Below are 21,389 nucleotides of genomic sequence, written 5' to 3' on the forward strand. Positions count from 1 at the left end.
ATCATCTTTATAAATAATGAAAAACCCTACAATTGTGGTTGTACATCTTCTGTGCAATACCTGTATATACTTCGTCCCTGTAGCACTGAAAAGACGTCTCAAAGGCATGTGGAAGAGAAACTTTGTCTTTTATCTGAGTTCTCACCACATAAATTCTTGTTTCCTGAGACAAAAAACAGAGAGCCTTGTTCACCTGGGAGTTCTTATTCTCGTGAGAAAGCATATAATGTGAAGCCCTCAGTGCTACCCTCTCTCTAATTAGACATGAGATAGCCTACATGCTTAAAATTGCTGAGCCACATTCTTTCACCTTTTCCATAGCTTCACAGAAAGGAGAACTGGGTCTCTTAGAAGTGATGTAGCAAACCTAATTATCAGTGAGCATGGATGAGGTATGCTACTGTTGATGTTGCTGCTGTATTCTGTCCACACCAGTTGTTGTGGCAATGGAGTCAGCATAGTTCTAGTATGTTGGTAGATTTCTTACAGGAAACTCTGAGTGGTTGAAGCAAAAATCCCGATAGTCTTTCTGTACTGCAGCAGGATATAAACATTGCCTATAAGAAAAAGCCGAGTGACTTGCACTGCCTTCTCCTGTGTACTCTGGGGGCCAATCATAGCCCTGTGTAGGCAGCAAGAACAATGCAGCCTTGTCTCTGATCAGGAGACAGAGGAAAGAAGTTGCTTTACGAAGGTTTGTCTCACTGGTGCCATAGATGTGCTTTCTGGTTTTATTGATCATCTTGTAGAATCTGCAGATGCCAAACCAGGCTGGAATATGAACAGAACAACACTTGACAAATCACTTGCTTAGGCAATCAGTACTGTACCACCTGAGTTTCTTGTATTTAACTTAAAAGAAAGTATGAACAAGCTGGGCAGTGTGCTGTGGCTGGGAGTGTAATGTAAATTAAAAAGGAGCAGGAAGCATTCCTGTGCAACTGCATTCAGTCATCTTCAGTCATCTTTGTGCATTGATAACAAGGTCCTCGGCCACTAGATTGCTTTTTCAAGATCATCTTAATAGACCATCTGATGTAGTTTTACCATATCAGAGAATGAGAGTTACAGGAAAAGGTGTTAGCCATTTTGTGCCAGAGAACAAAAAATGCCAAAGGACAGTTATTGTCATGTTTAATTTGCTAGATAGGTACTCGGTACCTGAAGAGTCTTGTGAAATGGTTGTATTAAGTAGAGAGAAGGAGGCAGGAATTTCTACTGTAAAAGGTTACTGAAGTAAAGCAAAATATCTGATTTTAATCTGTCTGATGCTAAGCACTTGAAATTCATGGCAGCCAGCTGTACTTGCTACTCAACTCAGAAAAATAAATTCCTACCAGAGTGAGAGAAGCAGAGCAAATTTTTTTTCAGTAGTAGTATGTTAGAGGCTTAGGTAAAGCATTTGCTATCTTTACCAGGATGTTTATACTTATATATCTGCAGATCCACAGCAGAGAAGACAAGATTTGCCAGCGGATCCTGTGTTTTCATTTGGGATTGTTGAAAACTCTTTGGTGTTGTGTGTTTTGGTGGTAGACTTTTTTTTTTTTTTTTTTTTTTTTTTTTTTCTTTTTTTGGTTTGTTGTTGTTGTTCCTAAGAATGTACCAGTAACAGTGCCACTTAAGGATTTTCTCCAAAAAAGGTGACATTTACCCCCGTATATCATCTGAGTTAGGCTGTTGTTGACCCCATTGTAGTTGCAGATGCAATTCTCTGAATGCGTGTGGAGAGCATTGGAAGCTGGGAAAACTCCTGCTTGAGGCAAAACCTGAGGCAAAAAAGTCCTGATTGATGCACCATCCCTGGAGGCCTTCAAGGCCAGGCTGGATGTGGCTCTGGGCAGCCTGGTCTGGTGGTTGAAACTAGGTGATCATTGTGGTCCTTTTCAACCCAGCCTATTCTATTATTCTATGAAAACTCAGATTGTTCCAGTTTGTAGGTCTGAAGTGCAGACTTTCCTCAAATAAATCAGAAACAAGGTAAAGGAAAACAAGGAACACACAGTGTCTGTGGCACATGGGGAAATTTACGGAGAGGTTGCTTCTGTGACAGGATGATTCTTATGACTTCTTTTTAGGAACAGAACAAAATTGCAGTGCCTTATGGTAATTCGGTAAACTAACAAATGCTGAAGTAGCAATGTGACAGCTGAGTGACTGGGCTGATGGGACATAGACACTGGTTTCAGGCAGGGCGTGTAACTACATCGAATTACAGGATGAAAACTCAAAGCTACTGCTGACATAAACAAGACAGAGGTCACTGAGCCATGCCCTGTGACCTGAACATATTTCACACCAGATTTTACTGAGTTTATTAATAAAGATGCATCATACATTTGATAAGGTTATGCTCTCAAGATAAGAACAATATTATTGGTGTTTGGTTACAATACACTTAAACTACGTTCCATTATTGCTGGAAGTGCAAATCAGTTTTACTGCTATGCAGGATGGGGTTAATGAGCTAGTAAAGGAAATGTTTAATAGCTAGTTTCAGCAATCATGAGAAAAAAACAGAGGCACAATTGTTTAAAAAAAAAAAAAAAAGAAAGAGACCTGTGAGCCTTAATGAATTTTTTTTTCAGTTGCTTCCATTGCTTTTCCAAGGCAATATTTTGCTGCTCGCAGTAACAGTAACAGCCTTTCCATGCCAATTCCATGCCAAATGTAGCACTGAGAAGGAGGCTTGTGCACGTACATTCCTGATCAATTTACATCAGCATAATCTACCCTAAGCTTTTTTTTTTTTTGCCAGATGTGTCCAGAGGACATTCATTAATACTGTGTCCACTCATGCAATCTATTTGTCTCATTCTTGCTTAGTCTTTTTATCTCAAAGGTCCACATTTCATTTTAGCACAATCAGTTAATTGTCTCATGATCTGTAAGGCACACCCTTTAAAATACTTAACAGACAGTTTCTATATTCTCTGGACACTGTAGACAGATTTCTAGCTTTACATCCATCACACTAAAAATGTATGTGCTTAACCACTTGGGATGCCATAGATTTTCTTGTGCTGTAGTATTTTGTGGCTGCTAAGACAAAAATGCATGCCTGCCACCATTATTTACAACTGTAACAGTGAGAAATTACAAAACCCACTCTTCATTAACCTCCAATAAGGCTGTTTTTGCAGCTAGTGATTGCTATTACATTGATGGAGTGCTAATACAGCTCAATAGCCCCGGTTGGCCTGTCTCACCCGTGACTGTATCGCAGCTCCTGCCTCCTACCACTACCCAGCACACATCCAGCAGAAGCGGCTCAAATGATTGATGAGAAAAACAGCTCATAAAGGCAAGCACAGTGCCCAAAGCAACAGCTGTCTAGCCCTATCCCTGCAGTAATTAGATAAATGAACCCCAAATGAAATCTTACAGGCAAGAGTAGAAGGAAATGATAATATCCCCATTGCTTCTGTTGCCTCATTCCAGCCTCTGTTTGTAGTTATCCGTCTTTGGTACAGATTTGACACCTCTTACCTCTCCCCTCTTCCACATTCGCTTCACTGCTGGTCCTGCAGACAGACCCCTGCAGGCACAGGAGACACAGGAGTGTCAGTTGCTGAGGCTGGGCTCTGTTTTCTTTCTTTCTGTCTCTCTTCCTTCCTTCCTTCCTTTCTTCCTTCCTTCCAATGGCTCCACTTGTTCAAATTTGCAGAGACTGCTGAATCTTTGTCCTCCTCAGAGAAGGAACGTAACAAAACGTACACGGTAGGTCACAAATTGTGTTTACTGGGAAAAAGTTTTGCAATTAGCAAATACCATCTTCAAGAAATAGTTGATGTGTTCATAGAGGTGTGCGAGATATAAAAGGAAGCAAACAAATACGGTTAATGTGTCAGAAATTGCAATAGAAGCAATTAAAAGCTCTGCATTTATTTTTATGGTAGAGAAGCACTGTGGTATCACGTCAGTGCTCCCTTGATGCTACTGAGGGATAGCCAGGAAGAAACAGTAATTTCGAATGCTAACAATTACCATATACAAAATAAAAGTGTGTATATAAAGTTCCTCATACAGATACAGAAATTATCTGTGCATTTTTTGAAAAACAGTTTATGTAATTTAAATATGTACATTATATATATATGTTAATATGAAAAAACTCAGCTCAGGAGTAACACTGTGGAGTGAATGACTACAGATTTCAAGAACAGGACAATTCTTTGCAGGTAGAACCTGGTAGTCCACTGGAGGAAATGCAGGTACTGCTGGATTGAATAGCTGTCAAATCAGTCCCTGTGAACTCACAGGAGAAAATACAGTAATTTTTCAGCGTGAGCAGAATTAAGAAGTGAATTTATGTCCTAGAAGAGGCACAATAATGATGCAGAACAAGTGACCTTCTCTTTTATTCTCTCTCCACTCTTAAGCGAGGTTAATTCTAGCTGAGTTCAGCTAGATTTACAAGATTGTAAGCTTAGATCAAAATTAGGCCCAGGTTGTTTGTTTTATCTTCAGCACATGTCTCGAGAGAGTGCTTTCATCTTTCCCTGCAGAAACAGTCAGAGGTGCATCTAAGGCTGGGCGCTGCCAAGGCCTGATCACTGGGATTCAAGTAAGAATTTCTGGCAGACAGAGTGGTCCTGTTAATCACAAGTGGTATCTCTTAAATCCTTCAATTACAAGAGATTAGTGGAGAACTGTAGCATTAGGCTAAAACAGTAATGACACATAGGAAGTGAAGCAGAAAACCTGCTTTCTTCTTAAGAAGAAGTTCAATTTACGGTTTATTTAAATATAAATTGCAAGCATAAAGTATTAGAGTTCTTAAACTTCACTGTTCAGTTAGCTTCAAATTAACCGTACTGTACTTCTGCCTTTCCCAGAGCAGCACTGTGATCTTCAACCTGCCTATTCCTTTAATTGAAGTCTTTTATAAAGTTCATTAGGTTCCTGTGCTATCCCCATACCTGACTGAACTCACATGCTCCCACACTTGCACTGCCTTCCCCATGGCAGGGATTGTGGCGGCCAGCATGGACTTCAAACCCCTCACCCCGCTACCCCCAGTCATAAATTGCATGAAAGACTATGTAATGGCTGAGCAGGAGTCTATCTTTTTCCATTGTTTCTGATGCTGTTGTTTAGTTGATTTACTGTCATCCTAGCTATTATTGGGAAATGTTTGCGTGAATCCTTGGGTGTAGGTAATGTGCATATTGGTATTTAATAATGAAGTGTCTAATTGCAACTGCATCTTCTTTGAGCCTGGGCGCACACCTCTCTTTGTACCAGCTGCATACAACTAGCTTCAGAACAAGTGATCCAGTGGTCAGGATACCCACGGATAGTCATTGTAGTATTCCTCTGCCATAGCAAACAGGAAAAATTAGATCTGAAAACAAAAATCCCCAATGCACAGGAAATAGAAAGGTTCATGCTAACAGAATATTTTTCTTCAGAAATGTCTCTATTTGCCAGAGTTGAAAAGCTGACTGGTCAGTTTATGCTGTTTGACATCTCCTGGGGCTTCTGAGATGAGTTCCTTTTTTTTTATAGCGATTCATTCAGTTTATCTGATGCTAGTAAATTTTTAGGATTTCAGTTAAGTTGGTCTTTTACTCCAGGGAAAGTCAAATGTGATGCCTGAGCTTCTGTCACTATAGCTGGTAGAAGTTAGGAGAATTTTCAGTAATACTGGAGTTGTATGTGACAACTATTACTCTGCTTTTGTGTGAAGAGGCTTAATTAGGACCTGAGTTGGTGATGCTATTGTGGTACAAGACTGATAGCTGAAGTTGAAATGAAATGCCTGTGCAGTTGGAGGCTAGGACTCTTAGACTGCCTCTGTATGAAATGTTGGTAAATTTTGTCTACTTTTCGTTGTATGAAGCCTGAAGAAACTTATCCTCAGTGCGTTCACTTATCTTTCTAATGCTGATTTAGCATTAAACGTGGAGGTTGGTGGCCCTGCATGTGGCAGGGGGGTTGGAGATTCCTCATCCTTGAGGTCCCTTCCAACCCCATTCTGTGATTCTGTGATTCTTTCACATAATGATCAAGGATCTGGAGGGCATGGATTCGTAGCAGCCAAAATGCACGTAAATTTATAAGTAAATGGATTTCTAAAGCAGAACAAGAATTTTATTTAAAGTAATTGGAGAATGACAGTTATTTTGGTTTTCAGCAGATCAGTGCAGTACTCTTAATAAGTGACATCTGTTTAAAAAAAGTAGTATATAGTAGGAAAATCCAGCTCATCAAAAATTGAAAATAGGAAATTCACACTCAAGGAGTATTCTTCTTTCCCCTCCAATAATCCTGTAAAACTGGAGTCACGTACACAGACTGTTCTTAACCATTTCACCATCTGATGACATCTTGTGACATCTTGTTTTTGTGGTTTAAAATAGGATTCAAATTATCACTGACTCATAGACATGTAAGGATGACATCACAAAAGTACTGAACAAGATAGATTATTTTCTAGTCTCATTCCATTGTCTTCAGATGACTTGTGTAAAAAATACATGCTCAGATTTGACCTCTCCACATCGATGCTTTATTTAAATGTGGAATGAGCTCAGACAAGCAGTAAATGAGATCTACATACAGAAGACATGAGGCCATCAGGAACTTCAGCTTTCTGTCTAGCTTTCAGAGCTATAGCCTCCTCCCAATGTGCTTCTGCCATCTCAACAGTGGCTTTGTACCAAGCCTGTGTTGAAGTGTCTCTTTGTGGTCACTTGCATGCTGGCTGTTTGTGGATATGATACAACTGACAGTTAAAGAACATTTATGTAAAAGTTCTGTCTGGCTTATGTGACAGTCTGTGACAGAGCAAAATAAATGCAGGTGTGAATAGAAGGCAAGGCCTGGCAGAGAGGTGATGTTTGCCTTGTAAAGTTCAGAAGCAGATTTATCTGCAGGCAGTGAGTTTATGGGGAGAACTAAAGCCAGACTGATAATCATCCATATTATTTACATCTAAATTGCTTACTAACTGGGCTAAGAATGCAGTATAATCTCATTAAATCCATGAAGAACTATTTTTGTCATAGAAATATCTTATTAGGTAGTCATTTAATGTTTTGTGAGCTAACATGTTTTAACAAATCTTTTATTGCGTATTACTTTCCACTCTCTTGACAATGATTTCAAAATCTGGCCATTTAAACAGGACTCTTTTCACAACTCTTTGATGATGACACTTAAGACTGATCAGTTCATCTTTTTTGAATTTGGGTAGAATTTGAAAGGTGTAAATTACAAATCTGGCTTTTATGTGCTTGTTTTATTGATCAAACTCCTTCAGAGCAATTCCAGTAGCTTAACAGTCTAGATTACTTTTCAGCCTTCTTAATTGGCCCATTAGGGTACAGTTACTTTTCAATTTATATTGAGAGTAAGACAAGGTGATGTAATACCTCTTCATTGTTCTTGAGTAATATGGACACTAAAGCACCATGAGATTCCTCATAAATTCTGTATGCACAGGCTGCTTGTTGATTTAGATAGAGACAAGTTCTGGCTTTATGCAGTAGGCATTTTATACCAAATTCTGCGTGTAATCACTCTTGTTTCTTACACTGACTTCCATGGGGATACAGTAAAGTTAGTAAGATTTGGTTGAGTGTTATGGTAAGTTCATTAAACACGTCAAGAGTCTAGCTCATCAAATGAGGTCATCTTTTTGTGTTTGCTAACAGGTCAAAGTCATGGTGCGCATTTCTTCCACGCTTGCCAGAGACACATCTGAGTCCAGCTCTTTCCTAAAAGTTGACCCCCGTAAGAAGCAAATCACGCTCTATGACCCAGTAACCTGTGGAGGTCAGAATGCTTTCCAGAAAAGGGGCAACCAGGTTCCACCCAAGATGTTTGCTTTTGATGCAGTTTTTCCCCAAGATGCATCACAGGTAGGCAAAACATGATCAAAAAAGTTATCTAAACAATAATGTGCACCAGAGCCAAACTGATTGCAGCTGTGATAGCCATACTTTCATTGGAGTTAGCTAGAGTTGATTTTTGTCAATGTCATTAATAATGAAATAAATTTATTAGATTATATCTAAATAATTGTTCGCTTTCTTTATTTCTTGCTATAAACAATTGCTCCTAAAAGCATATGTGCAATGAAAGTGCTAATTGTTGCCTAGAATGCAAATCCTGAATATTAGTAACTTGCATATTTTAAATTGATTATTTGGTGTATCCAGCAATCTGATCAGAACTGTGGTTTTTTGATGCAATGCTCTATTCATTATGAAGTCAAGGATTACCTGAACAGTTCACAGTAGAAGGATTGGAATTTTAGTCCACAAATCTCTAATCATGTATATATTGATTTCTTGTTTTTTATTAGACCTTGATTTGATGAACCATGTTACCCAAATGCCACGAGGAAGACAGTAAAAGAATAAAGTAACATTTCAGAGTATAATTAGAAAACAATATTGCAGTGCTGCTTCTGTACCCATGAACTAAACAGAACTAGGACATAGGGCCAGCAGAAGAACCAGAGATGATCAGATCAGTAGTTCCATCCCAACCAAATGCTTCCCAGAGAACCCTAAACCACTATTTCTGATTTTGTTCAACCCTGTAATGATAGCTAGTTACTGCAGAAGACTTTAGAGAGTGCCTGAACCTTAAATCTAAGAATGCACAGTGTAAATTTATGTTTTACTTCTTAAAATACTGCTATGGTCTTTGGGATGGAATCTACTCCTGCTAAAGGCAACAAAGACTCATAAAAATGTAGAAAAAAACTAAGAAATGTCACCTAGCTAGTACCAGAGGCTGTTTTTTTCCCCTTATATTCCCTACCTACCTGCTAGTGAAAATGAAATCCATAACTGGGAAAGTAACAGAGCCTATTAATATTTCTCAGTATTTCCCTTTGAATTAAAAAAAAGAAAGCCTCTTAATAGGCAGTTCTAACAAACCAATTGCATCCCTCTGTCTCATTACAGGATGTGTTTTTTGTTTAACTCCAGAAAGGATATTGATGAAATGAAACTTCCTTGACAGAACAAAAGTCCTGTTTCATGTACTTACATAAGTAATGTCACTACATCAGAGCGTTGATCACATAAATGAAATGATCAGGATTAGACCTTTTGATACTTCAGCATGGTATCTGGGGCACGGATAAAATTATGACCATTTATATTGAAAACACTCTTGAATTTTCTTATTATTGTTGATAGTTTTCTTTCTCTCTCTCTCTCTCTTTTTTTTTTTTTTTTTTTCCCCTTTGTACCTATGACAGGCTGAAGTATGTGCTGGGACTGTGGCTGAGGTGATCCAGTCAGTGGTCAATGGTGCAGATGGCTGCGTGTTCTGCTTTGGCCATGCCAAACTTGGTTGGTATTGTTAAATGTCTATCTGAGCAGCAAAGTGAATATTTGTAACCCAAGATTGTTAATACTTTAGATTAGGGAAAGCAAACCTTCATTTATCTTTGCATTACTGATAAATTGTATGCATGACCTTACACCACACCTTTGCTTCTCATTTACACGTCTATCAATTTGGCATAAACGTTGGACAACATGCTCTTTGAAGCAGAGATTGTCTTGAGTTGTTGCTTCATTCAGTCCTCTTAGTACTATAGCAATTCTTAGTATTCTAGTATCTTCTTAATTTATGATCCAGCAGGGACCTATAATTTTACAGGTGTGCCTAGATTCAAGACCACTTATACAGCTATCCCCAGGATGCCTCTGGACCAAGCAAAAGTAGCAGTAGAATGAGCACTTGGATGTTTAATGTTTTTGACTTCCCAAAGTCTAGGTGGCAGGTGAGATGGAAAATAAGGCCACCAGATAGTGGTGTCTCACAAGTGCTATGTGTCCAGAGAGGTGACCCAGCTAGGACTTTGCTGGAGCTTGAGTTTAGTCTCTGCAGTTGTTTTGTTGTCCTCACCAGTCCACCAACCTTGAACACACCCAGCTGTTGCCACAAATGCATATATAAAATATCCTTTTCGCTGGTCTTTTTCCACTTAGATTCAATGCATGAAATAAAACAAATCAAAGAAACCACAAATACTTGCCCAAAATTATGTATATCTTTATTATTTGTCTTACAAATTTAGGACAGTTTTTGAACTTGTCTGTGTATACTGATATGTAGACAGCACAAGATAGAACTGTTTTTGTTCTCAGTGAACAAACACGTACAGCTGAGAAGCCAGAGCTAAGCTATACTTACAGAGTCAAATAATAATGAAACAGTGGAAACTTTACACTCTGATACAGTATTTCTTGTTGTGCACCCACTTGTGCTCCAAATGATCACATGTGCCTGTAATTTTTGTGGTTTTTCTTCTTCTATATAAAGTTACATCTTTGTGTTGCTGGGACCAAGGTTTTATCCATCCCAGATGCAGTGTATAAAGGATAATGTAGAGCTCTGCAGCAAATTGGAGCAGGTTGCCTAGTGATGTAGTTGATGCCCCATTCCTGGAGACTTAAGGTGAGGCTGGATCAGGTCCTGGGCAACCTGATCTAGCTGTGGATGTCTCTGTTCATTGCAGAGAAGTTTGACTAGATGATTTTCAAAGGTCCCTTCCAACTCTAAGGATTCTATGATTTTAAAATGGCATTCAGGATACAGCGCACTCACAGTGTTGAAAACAGGGCATTTTAGAGACCATGGCATTCCTGCTCTGCTCGGTTTACATCGCTGTTGAGCCACGGTAGTAGCTGCTGTGCTGAGTGGTAGGGACCTGCCGTACCCTGCGTAGGACATAGGGCATGTCATAGAAATATGTGAGATAACAGTTTGTTGAAAGAAACTCAAGATTTCATCTGTCAGTTTGAAACGTTCTCCATTTTCCACAAATTATTTGTCTGTCTATCTTCCTTTTCTGAATGTCCTTTTTGTAATGAAGAAGTTGTTTTCATGAGGCTGTGTATGATAAGATCACTTTGCAGAAGGCTATGAAAGACTTTCTCTGACTTCCCATTCCTGACAGGGAAGTCGTACACCATGATTGGCAAGGATGATTCCATGCAAAACCTCGGCATAATCCCTTGTGCCATCTCCTGGCTCTTCAAGTTGATTAATGAACGCAAAGAGAAGACAGGAGCGCGCTTCTCAGTCCGAATTTCTGCAGTGGAAGTGTGGGGGAAAGAAGAAAATCTTAGAGACCTGTTATCTGAAGTGGCTACAGGAAGCCTGCAGGATGGCCAGTCCCCAGGTGTCTACCTTTGTGAGGATCCCATCTGTGGCATGCAGGTGAATCCAGTCTTCAATTTACATGAAAACAAGCATTATGATTTTTATTTTCATCTATTGAGATGGTTCAAATTCAAGAATTACCCAGAATGTAAAGTTTATAGAGTTGAAAGTGTTTACTTTAAAGCATGCAAGAACTTTATGACCTGCAGCTGCATGGCCATCTGCTCTCCTGGCCTAAATATTTGTACCTCTGGTATAACTGATGTTGAGCAGGGCCTTGTGTTTGCAATAAAATGTGGAAGCATTAGTGCAAGCAAAAATTCACCTCATTCTTAAAAAAAAAAAAAAAAAGAAAAAGAAAAAGAAAAAAAAAAGAAAAAGTAAGTGTGATCTTTCTTTTGTAAAACAACAAGATAAAATATTTACAGAACTGCACAAATAGCTGGAGGCCATTAATATGGCTGTTTATCTCTTTATAAACATTATTTATAGCACTTGCATTAGCAGTGTTGTAGGAAGCATTAATCGCTACTTATTAATTGCTGCCAAGACATAAATTCCTGAGTTGGGCAAGCCAAGAATAACTGCAACTCTTCTCAGGTTTGGAGGTTTATCAGGAATGAGTAACTGGCTCGTGTATTTCCCGGGTAACCATAAGACAGGCTCAGCAGCCCTTTATGTTTAATTTTGATTTGGAAGACAAAAAAGTCCTGTGCTTTCAACTTGTTGTCTGTGATGGAGTGAATCTGATTTTTGTATGACCAGATGGACAGAAGGCAAAATAGCAGGATGGAACACGAGTGCATTATTTTAGCCTTAAATGTAATGGCTGCTTCCATCCAGAAACTGCAAAGCAATTCTCCCCAAGTATGAGAAAATCAAGGGAGGAAGGAACAGACTCTGTCTGCACCCTGTTTCTAGCAGCAGTCGTGATTCACATCCCTTAAGTTGTAGATTATGAGATTTTAAACATCAAGTAATAAAGTTTGTGTTTTATCTCTTTGTGGTGAAGCCACAGCAAAACTTCCCATTTTACTCAAGGACTGGAAAGTTTTTTGTCATTTTAAATGACAATTAGAATTCTCATCCTCACTTGACTCCTGGTTTTAGTGTGTTATGAAATGCTTACATTGTCACAAGAGATCTCACTCCCTGGTATCCCGTAATGGGTGCAGTACAGAGAGTATACAGAGGAATACTCAAGTTCTTCACATTTCCCACTGGGGTGACAGATGACTAATTTAGGTCTGAATTAGCATAGAATACTAATATGTTTCATAACTGTGTGACCCTTCCTTACAGCTAAATTCTTCACAAAGGTATTTAAGCACAATAACATTATTAATGAGAAATACTCCATTATATATAATTATATGATATTAGTAGCCTATTTTTGCATACATGTATACAGAGGAGCCATAGACTAAGTTAATTATTTTACATCACTGGAGAAAAGGTAGCTTCGTGAGAGGTCTTTGTTTCTCTGCAGCATAAAATACTGCATTAAAATAGGACCTATCTTTGTGTGTGTTTGTAAGACAAGTGATGTTCTGTAGTCATGTCCTACACCTGAATTTTCAAAATCCTGCAACAAAGGGAAGACGTTATAACCATACAGATACGCAAAATCAGCAGTGTGTATAGCAAATGAATAATCACCATATGTCATACTGTTTGTCATTGGGCCTTCCCAAGTATGCACATTCTCTTGTTGCTTACATAAGTGAGATCCATCCACAGAATGGCCTACCTTCTGCTTGCTATGTTAACTCCTTCTTGCCCTTCAGCCTGCAGCTGTGTTACTTCATCCTGTGTGAAGCTTTGGTATTATCCTGCCCCAGGTTGATTAATGACCACAAAGGGAGACAGAAGCACTGTCTTCCTTAGGGAGAACTTTTAGCACTATTAGCCAGTAGGGGGAAGAGAACTCTGAGAATGAGAATTCATCACTGTATTTATGCCAGACAAAACAAGTCTATCCTGTGGGCTGAGGGCCAATTCTGCGTACTGTTAAAACTGATGCCATCAGTTTGCACTGTTACATGTGCCTTCCATAGGCAGGCAAATCTTAGTTGATGTGAAACACACATGCATTCCTTAACATCATGGTGGGTTAATTATATCTGCTATCCTATGCTGTCTATCGCTTTGGAGAGATACGAGCAGACTGGTGGCAGTGACTGAGATCCAGCAAATGGGAATGTATGCACACTACTTGTCTTGCTCTGGTTAATGGTTTGTCCTGTCTTTTGTGCAGGAGCATGGGTGTGTGGTGTGAAGGGACATGAAAGTGGCCTCTCTTCACTTGCTGTGGGGCTGAGCACATGATTCAATCCTGTTATCTCACAGTTTTAGCTGCAGATTGCTCCCTTCTAGCAGCTTCTGATGGGTAACATGCAGGCCGCCCCTGCTAATCTTCACCAACTCTTGGGTTTGATGTGTCATCCACAATAGCTTATTTTTCTTTTAACTGTCAGGAGGACACAGTGATTGCCAGTGCAGGAATAAGGATGTAGCAAAAATAATAAACTTTAATAAATGGCCTAAAATTCAGGGAAAGTGATGGAACAGATTTATGTATCTATCCAGCCCATAGGACTGTTTCCTGCCAGTGCTGGGAGGGTCTCATTCAACAAGCCACTTCCTCCTTCCCAGTCCCATCAGAACATGGCTTTTCTACAGCATGAGTTGACTGCAGTGGGTGTCTGATAGCACTGACTCCTGTGGGAGCCTGTGGGTAATTTCTTCCCTGTGTTAACTCTTAGCTCCAGAACCAGAGCGAGCTCCGTGCCCCTACAGCAGAGAAGGCCGCCTTCTTCCTGGATGCCGCTATCGCCTCGCGGCGTGGCAGCCAGCGGGACTGCGACGAGGAGGATCACCGCAACTCCCACATGCTCTTCACCCTGCACATCTACCAGTACCGCATGGAGAAGAGCGGCAAAGGCGGAAGTAAGCTGCTCCCTCACTCCCTTCTCTTTCCTCCAAACTTGCCTACAGATGGGCTTTGAGTCGGCTTTTAAGCAGTGTTCTCTAGTGGTAAGGATTAGAAGTGGTCTGCAGCAGGGTGAGTCCAGCAGACTGATTGCTCGCCTGGTGAAGATCTAGCAAAGGCTGTGAAAGGCCACTAGGGATCGTTGCCATCAGTTGTCAGTTGTGCTATCTTTCTGGAGATATTAAAAGTTAGTTCTCAGCACTATGTTTACATGCAAAAGTGTTCTTCGGGTTAGCTTTTAGAATTATCTTTACTGACAGCTCCAGGGTTGAGATCACTGATAAAATATTGTAGCCATGGTGATTCCCTGCCACCCTCATATTGGCTATTCCAGTCCAGCACTTCAGTACGGAAGCATGTGGGAGCTGATTTAGGCAATACATGAACTGCAGCTTTTCCTGGAGATATAGCAGTATAGCAGAGAAGTAGTATTTGTTTGAAAGACACCTTTGCTTTTTGAATTGATGGGCTTAGGCAGTTCTGCAGATATGCATATTTCAGCTTCTGTCTCTGCACTGGTTATTTGTATTAAGGAGTAGACTGCATGCAATTATGTGTAACGGGTGAACATTGCTGAAGCATTAATGTCTAATGTATGAATGCAGAAAATTTATATTTACTGTACTTAAAATGTGAGAGCGAAAACCAGAAAGTTGCTCTAAATGGAAATACAGTTTGCATGTGTTTAAGTAATAACCCCAGTGGAACTGGCTGGCAGAAAACTCAATTAACTAAAGGTTTATTAATTAACCACCCTGCGGTGGAAAGGAAAACTGTGAATGCTCTAACGGACTGGTGCGCAGGAATAAAGATGGCTGATTTTAAGGGAATTATTATTAAAGTTATTTAATACTCCCTGCTTTTTACTACAGGCAAATACACCTACATACAGTCCTTTGCTACTATTTTCAAATGCGATTAATAAACGGGAAAGAATATTTTCCTGTGGCTATAATGACTCATTAAGAAAAAAAAAAAAGAAGACAACACTGTCCTTTAAAATTCCAATATAACATGTTTTGCCCACTATCTGCACTTACATTTTCATCTTCTGGTCATACCAACTCCTGTCTTCAGGTTTCCATATCTGACTGGCCTCCCAAGCCAGCCAGGGTCAGATCTGGCTGATAATTGAATGAAAGGGAATTCCAGCTGCTCATAAATGGCACCTAGTGATTAGCAGTGTCTCCTGATGTAATGAAGTACTTCTCAGAAAACAGCATGCAGACAGTGGAGATATACAGATTCCAGTAACAGGATTAAAAAGGCTAGGATAAAAAAAAAAAGAAAAAGAAACACAGCATCTAAAGGATGAGATTAAAAAGCTGGCTGATGCTTGATTTTGACAAAACAATGACAGCTAGATTAATGCATAAGTACTGTACTTACCTCCTGGTTGGATTAATTACCAGGAATGTCATGAAGCAGGCTTAGCACCATTGAAAGAATTGGAACTGTGGCAAAACTGGCCATCATTTTTCAGTTTCAGCTCTCCAAAGTCTCTATGGCCACGGATGAAAGCAAGTGCTAGGATGTTACACTTCTCTCTATAGTGCCAGGCACATTAGTGGAGAACTTGCCTAATAAATAACTTCATTTTCAGCAAGTGGACTGACTGTCCTAAACACAGGTCTTATTTTGATTTGAAAACTAAATAAGAGCAAAAGATCCTGTCGTTTCTCTTGTTCTGGGTTTCCTCAGCCTGTGCAGTAGGACTATGAGTGCAATCAGAGTAACTGAAGTTTAAAAGGCAGTGATTGCTTTCATTTATTTTTGTTTCCTCAATGCCTGGTAATCCTAGCAATGGAAGTATTTATTAAATATAATTCAGTAAAGTCATCTGCAGTCATTTTCATTAGCAACTAAACTTGTTTTTCTAAGTAAAATCATTGGAGGTTTCTCACAAAAAGTAACATCAGCCTTCTGAAGGTAGTGGTCTTAGAGGAAGACACTTAAAGGAGAGACAAAGATTCAGAAGCAGTGAAGGTGCAGCTGCATGCATGGCAGGGAAGCCTGACTTTCTTCAGTGAACTCAGGCATTTGGTGCATAAGTAGGTTAGGGTTACTTCCCCGTGAGAACCTTGGAGAGCATGGTGATGAAATGCCCGCAGGCATCTTTAATAGATGGTAATGTGGTCTAAGGACAGCATTTCTAATGTTTGGCCACTAGTATTTGTTATAATCAGATATTTATTTGTCTCTTCTTTTTCATGATACTGTGCATGACTTTACCATTATTGCAGTCTGATGTATGGAAGTTCTCTATTTCCAAATACTTGATGCAGCTGAAAAACTAACAAAGCCTAAAAGAAGTACTTTATTATGTCAGCTGTTGACAGATGCTGGCTACACCGTTGGAATATAATTCTCAAATTCCACTGCATAAACCACCCTCACAGAAAAAAATCTTTCTTCCTTTTTCTTCTCTTTCTTTTTTTCACTCTTTTTTCATTACATATCTCTATTTTTTTCTCTTCTGTTTTTCTTTTTTTTCCCTTGTTTATTTGTACTTCCCTCTCCTTGTTCATATTTCTTTTCATAAAACTCCACTTCCATTTGTTTATCTTAATTAGCTGTCACCTACAACTGAATGAGAATTATAGAATTTTGTAGAACACATTCCACAGAAAGGCTTTGTATTGTTAAAGAGAGTACAAGGTAGTGCTAATAAGCAGCGAGCTTTGTGTTTTGCAGTATTTGTAAAACAAAATCTCTCTCTGTCCTCATTTTTTGGATGTAGGTTAACATCTTTGTTGCAGCTACTTGTTTCATATACTTTTAGGAGCAAATCTGCAAAATAATATGATGTATCACATTTTTTGTCAATAAAAACATATTTCTGATTGTTAAGGGATTACCAATGCAAAGAAATGTATCTGGAAACTTCTAAGGTCTCCATCATGGAGCATATAGTTGCTCCCAGTGTTGTATTTTCTTGATTAACAGATCTCCCCCAATTCTAATTTATTTATTTATCTGGGGGCAAGGTGCATAAGTTAAGGTGCTGTGTTGAAATGGCTGTGAATTTATTTGTCTACAGATGTGAAAATATTTCTGCTTCTGTTTATATTCAGAATCTCAAACAGTGCTCTTAACATTTAAGTTTTTCCTATAGGTTGCTTCTGAACTAATTCTTGAGAATAGGGAGAACTGGTCATAGATCAGATTTGAAAAATAAAAATAAAAATAAAAAACTTGTAGGACATTTTCTTGAGAAAATAGGGAAAGAGAAACACTTCTGTAAAGTCTGCGTAGTCCCCATCCCTGAGTTCATAAAGTAACCATAGGTTTCTCACAAGAGCAAATCTCTGTTAAGCTTGCTGTTTCAAATTTAACATCCTTTCATTTTAAGTGTAGTGGTATTCATACAGAGTAAACAAGAGGGAAAACCAGGATTTGCTCCCAGTTTTATAGAAACTACTTTCAGATCAGAACAACTTTTTAACACTACACTGTGCATTAAAACAGCTTAAAGGAAAGTCGAATATCCTGCAGGTCTCATGGTTCCTCTGAATCTCCGTTACTCAAGTTGTGAAAGATAAGAGAAAAGCTTTTACAAAACCACTGCTCGCCAAGCAATTCCCAACCTCTAGTTTTCCTGTCAGTACAGTAATCACAGAGATGGAAAGAGAGCCAGCTCAGGTATAGGCAGATACAGCTATGTTAGAGAATAAAAAAAACAACAGTAGTGACTGCCTGTCCCAGAGTTAAACTTGCATGAGTCATGAAAACCTCAGCAATTTTCAAATGAGTCAGCAGTGGACAGCAATACAGTCTGAAGGTGAACTAACAGGATCCTTATGGTTTGTTACTGCTGCCATGAATTAAGAGGAGTTTCTGGGTTGTCTCCTCTTTGCGAGTCATGGCGAGTCTTTTGCTTTCCTGGGAAACTGCTGCTGGAGGCACATGCTAACCATCCACTTTCTTTGCTTATGGCAGTGTCTGGAGGTCGCAGCCGCTTGCACCTTATTGACCTGGGGAGCTGTGTGAAAGTGCTCAGCAAAAACCGGGAGGGAAGCTCTGGCCTCTGTCTCTCGTTGTCAGCTCTGGGCAATGTCATCCTTGCCCTCGTCAATGGAAGCAAACATATCCCGTACAAGTAAGTGATATTCTGTGCACTTAATGAGTGAATGTTTGCAAGCAGTTGCTTGTCTGGCCCTGAGGCAAATTTGTGGTAAGCAGAGAGACTCCTGGGGACAGTGCAGTCCTCTTGAGGCAGTTGACAAAACCTCCAAAAGGTTCAGTGAACCCTGATCTAACCTTAAGTCTGGTATCTACACTGTATTTCATGTTAGGATTGTCTTAAAGATCTCGAGGATCAGATTTCAACATATGAGAGTTTTGTTTTATAGGATTGTTCAAAAGCATTTTAATCATGGAATCACAGAATCGCTCAGGTTGGAAAAGACCTTAAAGATCATCAAGTCCAATTGTGACCTAACCATACCATCCTAACTCTTACAACCCTCTACTAAATCATTTCCCTGAGCACCAAATCCAAACAGTTTTTAAATACATCCAGGGATGGTGACTCAATCACCTCCCTGGGGAGCCTATTCCAGAGCTTAATAACCCCTTCTATAAAGAAGTGTTTCCTGATATCCTAAACTTACCCAGGCACAACTTAAGGCCATTTACCCTCGTCCTTCAAATGCTTCAAAGCATTTGAGATCCAGTTTTGTATTAGCTCTATGAAGACAAAATTTGCTCCTATGAAGGACAGAAATAATTATAGGGGACATTATTTTACTGCTCCTGATGCAGATTTTAGTATCTCAAAAATATCACAATAAACATGCATCTTTGTGATGCAAAGATACTTTACACTTTACTTGTATGTGCTTTGAATCTATTAGCCTTTCACTTGAAAAAAAAGAATTAGGCCCTATATGTCACATTAGACAAGTGTCCTTTGCCACTATTGCAGATATTGCTGATATCTTCTGGGAAATCAGAAGAAATACTCACTTGGTAGATAAATTTTGTACTCATTTCTCTTTATTGTTGTCTCGAACCATTTGTCATGTATTTGTCATGACTGAAAGCAAGTTTGGACTACATTACCCAGTCTAGACAGTCACAGAGCTTTTTTTTAAGAGAGATGTCTGATATTGTGGAAGGTACTGCTCTTCTCTAGCCTAAATCCGAGGGAGTAACAGCCAGCCTTACAGGAATGGCTTGCAGTAGCCTCTTCTAATCAAACTGTCATTTAATGTCACCATTCATGGAAGATGTGTTTCAGACCTGGAATTGGGAACAGTAGGATGACATGGAGAGTGAACCAGGAAAATCATTCACAGAATATATTTCTTCCTTAAATTTACCCTTTTTAACCATATTGAAGGCTGTAAATATGGTTATTTCTCAAATTCATTCAAAATCTTAAGATATTGACTAGTTTTACTTTGGTTTTGTCTTTATTTTGGAAAACAAAGATGAAATGAGTTTGTTTTGTAATTTTAATTTTAATGTTTATTTTCCAAAATTAATTGGCAGTTTGGTCTCAAAACATGCTCTTCAGAAATATTCCTGTTTCTGGAATTTAATCAGATTGAAATTTAGGGTCAACCAAATTTGTGCATTTAAACATTCATAAAGTGTGTTGTGGTTCATTCACCTGGTTGCAGTGTGCAAATTGAGCTTGAACTCTACAATTCACAAAATGCAGTTCAGCCTATGCTTATCAAAAGTCTTCTTCTTGGTAGTTTGTATGGATGGAAGGGCAGGTGCAGGTGGAGAAGTGAGGAAGGAGGGGTGTGTGTGCTGCATTGTAGAAGCTGATCCCTTAGACTGGTGTAGTGCATGTTAAGTAGCACCCCTTGTTTGAAGCAACAACTTGCCTATCTAGTTGAGATAATTTCCCTTCCTGTAGGAGAGTTCTCTTTCATCACTGAGGATAAAATTAAAACTTTGTTGAATATTTGTGAGTGATGCTAAAGGAAAACAAGGAAAGTGTTTCCTTATGCGAATGCACTGTGCACTGTGTGTGTGGTCTCAGCTAATTTCCACAGAATAGTTGAGAAAATGAAGCATCTTTTCTCTATCACAGCTATTAAACAGCCATTAAGAATTTTGTGGCAGCCTCTCAGTAGGCAGTGTATGGCTTCCTGGGAGCCCAGAAACAACATCTGAAAATATAGATAGTTTTTTTGTTGTTTTTTTTCCCCTGGAGAAATGTGGTTTCCTGAGCTGCGTTCTCTTAAACTCTATTCTTTGCTGTATCTGGCCTTTCTCCACAGGTATCAGTTGTAGGGAAAATCTTCTTCAGATTTATTGTCGGTATAAGCAGATGCTGCCACATTACCTTCAGTGGGCAGTGTGTTTATACCAGGGATTAATTTGCCTCTTTGTTTGTAATCTCTCTGGAAAACATATGCTGTATGTTTTGCACTTTTTTTTTTTTTTTTTTTTTTTTTTTTTTTCCAATTTGTTTCAAGGCTAGGGAGCCTGGAAAGCCACAGAGTTGGAATCTTTCTCCTTTCTCTTTTTCTCCCTTGGGAAAACATTTGGGAACATTGATACAGATTGACTCTAACTTGTCATTAAAGCTGCAAGAAAGTAACATAGAAATTCTCAAACATCAAATAATACAGGTTGAGATCTTGTCCTGCAATCAAGTTAAGTTCCACTTAGGTCCAAGGAATGGGCAAGAAGCCCTGTAACAGGCAACCACTAATAAGCGACTGCCGTAGTTTATGGGAGATTGTATCTTTCATTTATGTAATTAAGCCCTCTCTAATATATCAGTGGGCTACCTAATTGTCACTAATAATATCAAGACCAGTTTTGAACCTTCCAAAGCACATCATTCTGTTGTAGTATGAACCAGTGAGTTCTACTAGCGCAAGATACGTCTTATAAAAATAGAATTATTTATTTGACCTACTACAACACCATTTCATGTCACCAGTTTCCATTGCTCTTGAGTTAGGAGCAAGTCTGTCAGGAGGCTGGGCAAAAATGATTTCCTCCACAGGAATTTAAAACAACTTCCCAATTTTTATAAAAATATTTGCAATCCCAAGGAAGAGCAAGGAACTTGGCCCTGAGCACAAGTCTGCTAAAGGAGATTTTGCTAAGCTGTAGTAATTACTGATGCCATTTTGTATTTTTTTTTAATGTTTCTGCTTTATGTTAGTGCTGAATTTTCTGCCTCTGATTTCTAAGAAGAATGTGTTTTAAACCCTCAAATGAATACACATTTGCACAAACTCCAACTACTGGTTTATACAGCTCACTATTCAAAAATTACTCCAGT

General features: G+C 39.1%; 1 protein-coding gene across 1 annotated transcript in view; it reads left to right on the forward strand.

The window, feature by feature from the left end:
• KIF26B (kinesin family member 26B) overlaps nucleotides 1-21,389 on the forward strand; it is a 280,597-nt gene that overhangs the window by 211,575 nt on the left and 47,633 nt on the right. The window contains exons 6-10 of the mRNA XM_052673160.1: nucleotides 7,662-7,868; nucleotides 9,224-9,317; nucleotides 10,934-11,196; nucleotides 13,905-14,088; nucleotides 18,071-18,230. Coding sequence (XP_052529120.1) covers nucleotides 7,662-7,868; nucleotides 9,224-9,317; nucleotides 10,934-11,196; nucleotides 13,905-14,088; nucleotides 18,071-18,230 — 908 coding nt within the window. The remainder of the gene's footprint in view (nucleotides 1-7,661; nucleotides 7,869-9,223; nucleotides 9,318-10,933; nucleotides 11,197-13,904; nucleotides 14,089-18,070; nucleotides 18,231-21,389) is intronic.

This window comes from Tympanuchus pallidicinctus, unplaced genomic scaffold, assembly GCF_026119805.1.
Source record: "Tympanuchus pallidicinctus isolate F22 unplaced genomic scaffold, pur_lepc_1.0 scaffold1, whole genome shotgun sequence".
In the NCBI taxonomy this organism is placed as follows: domain Eukaryota; kingdom Metazoa; phylum Chordata; class Aves; order Galliformes; family Phasianidae; genus Tympanuchus; species Tympanuchus pallidicinctus.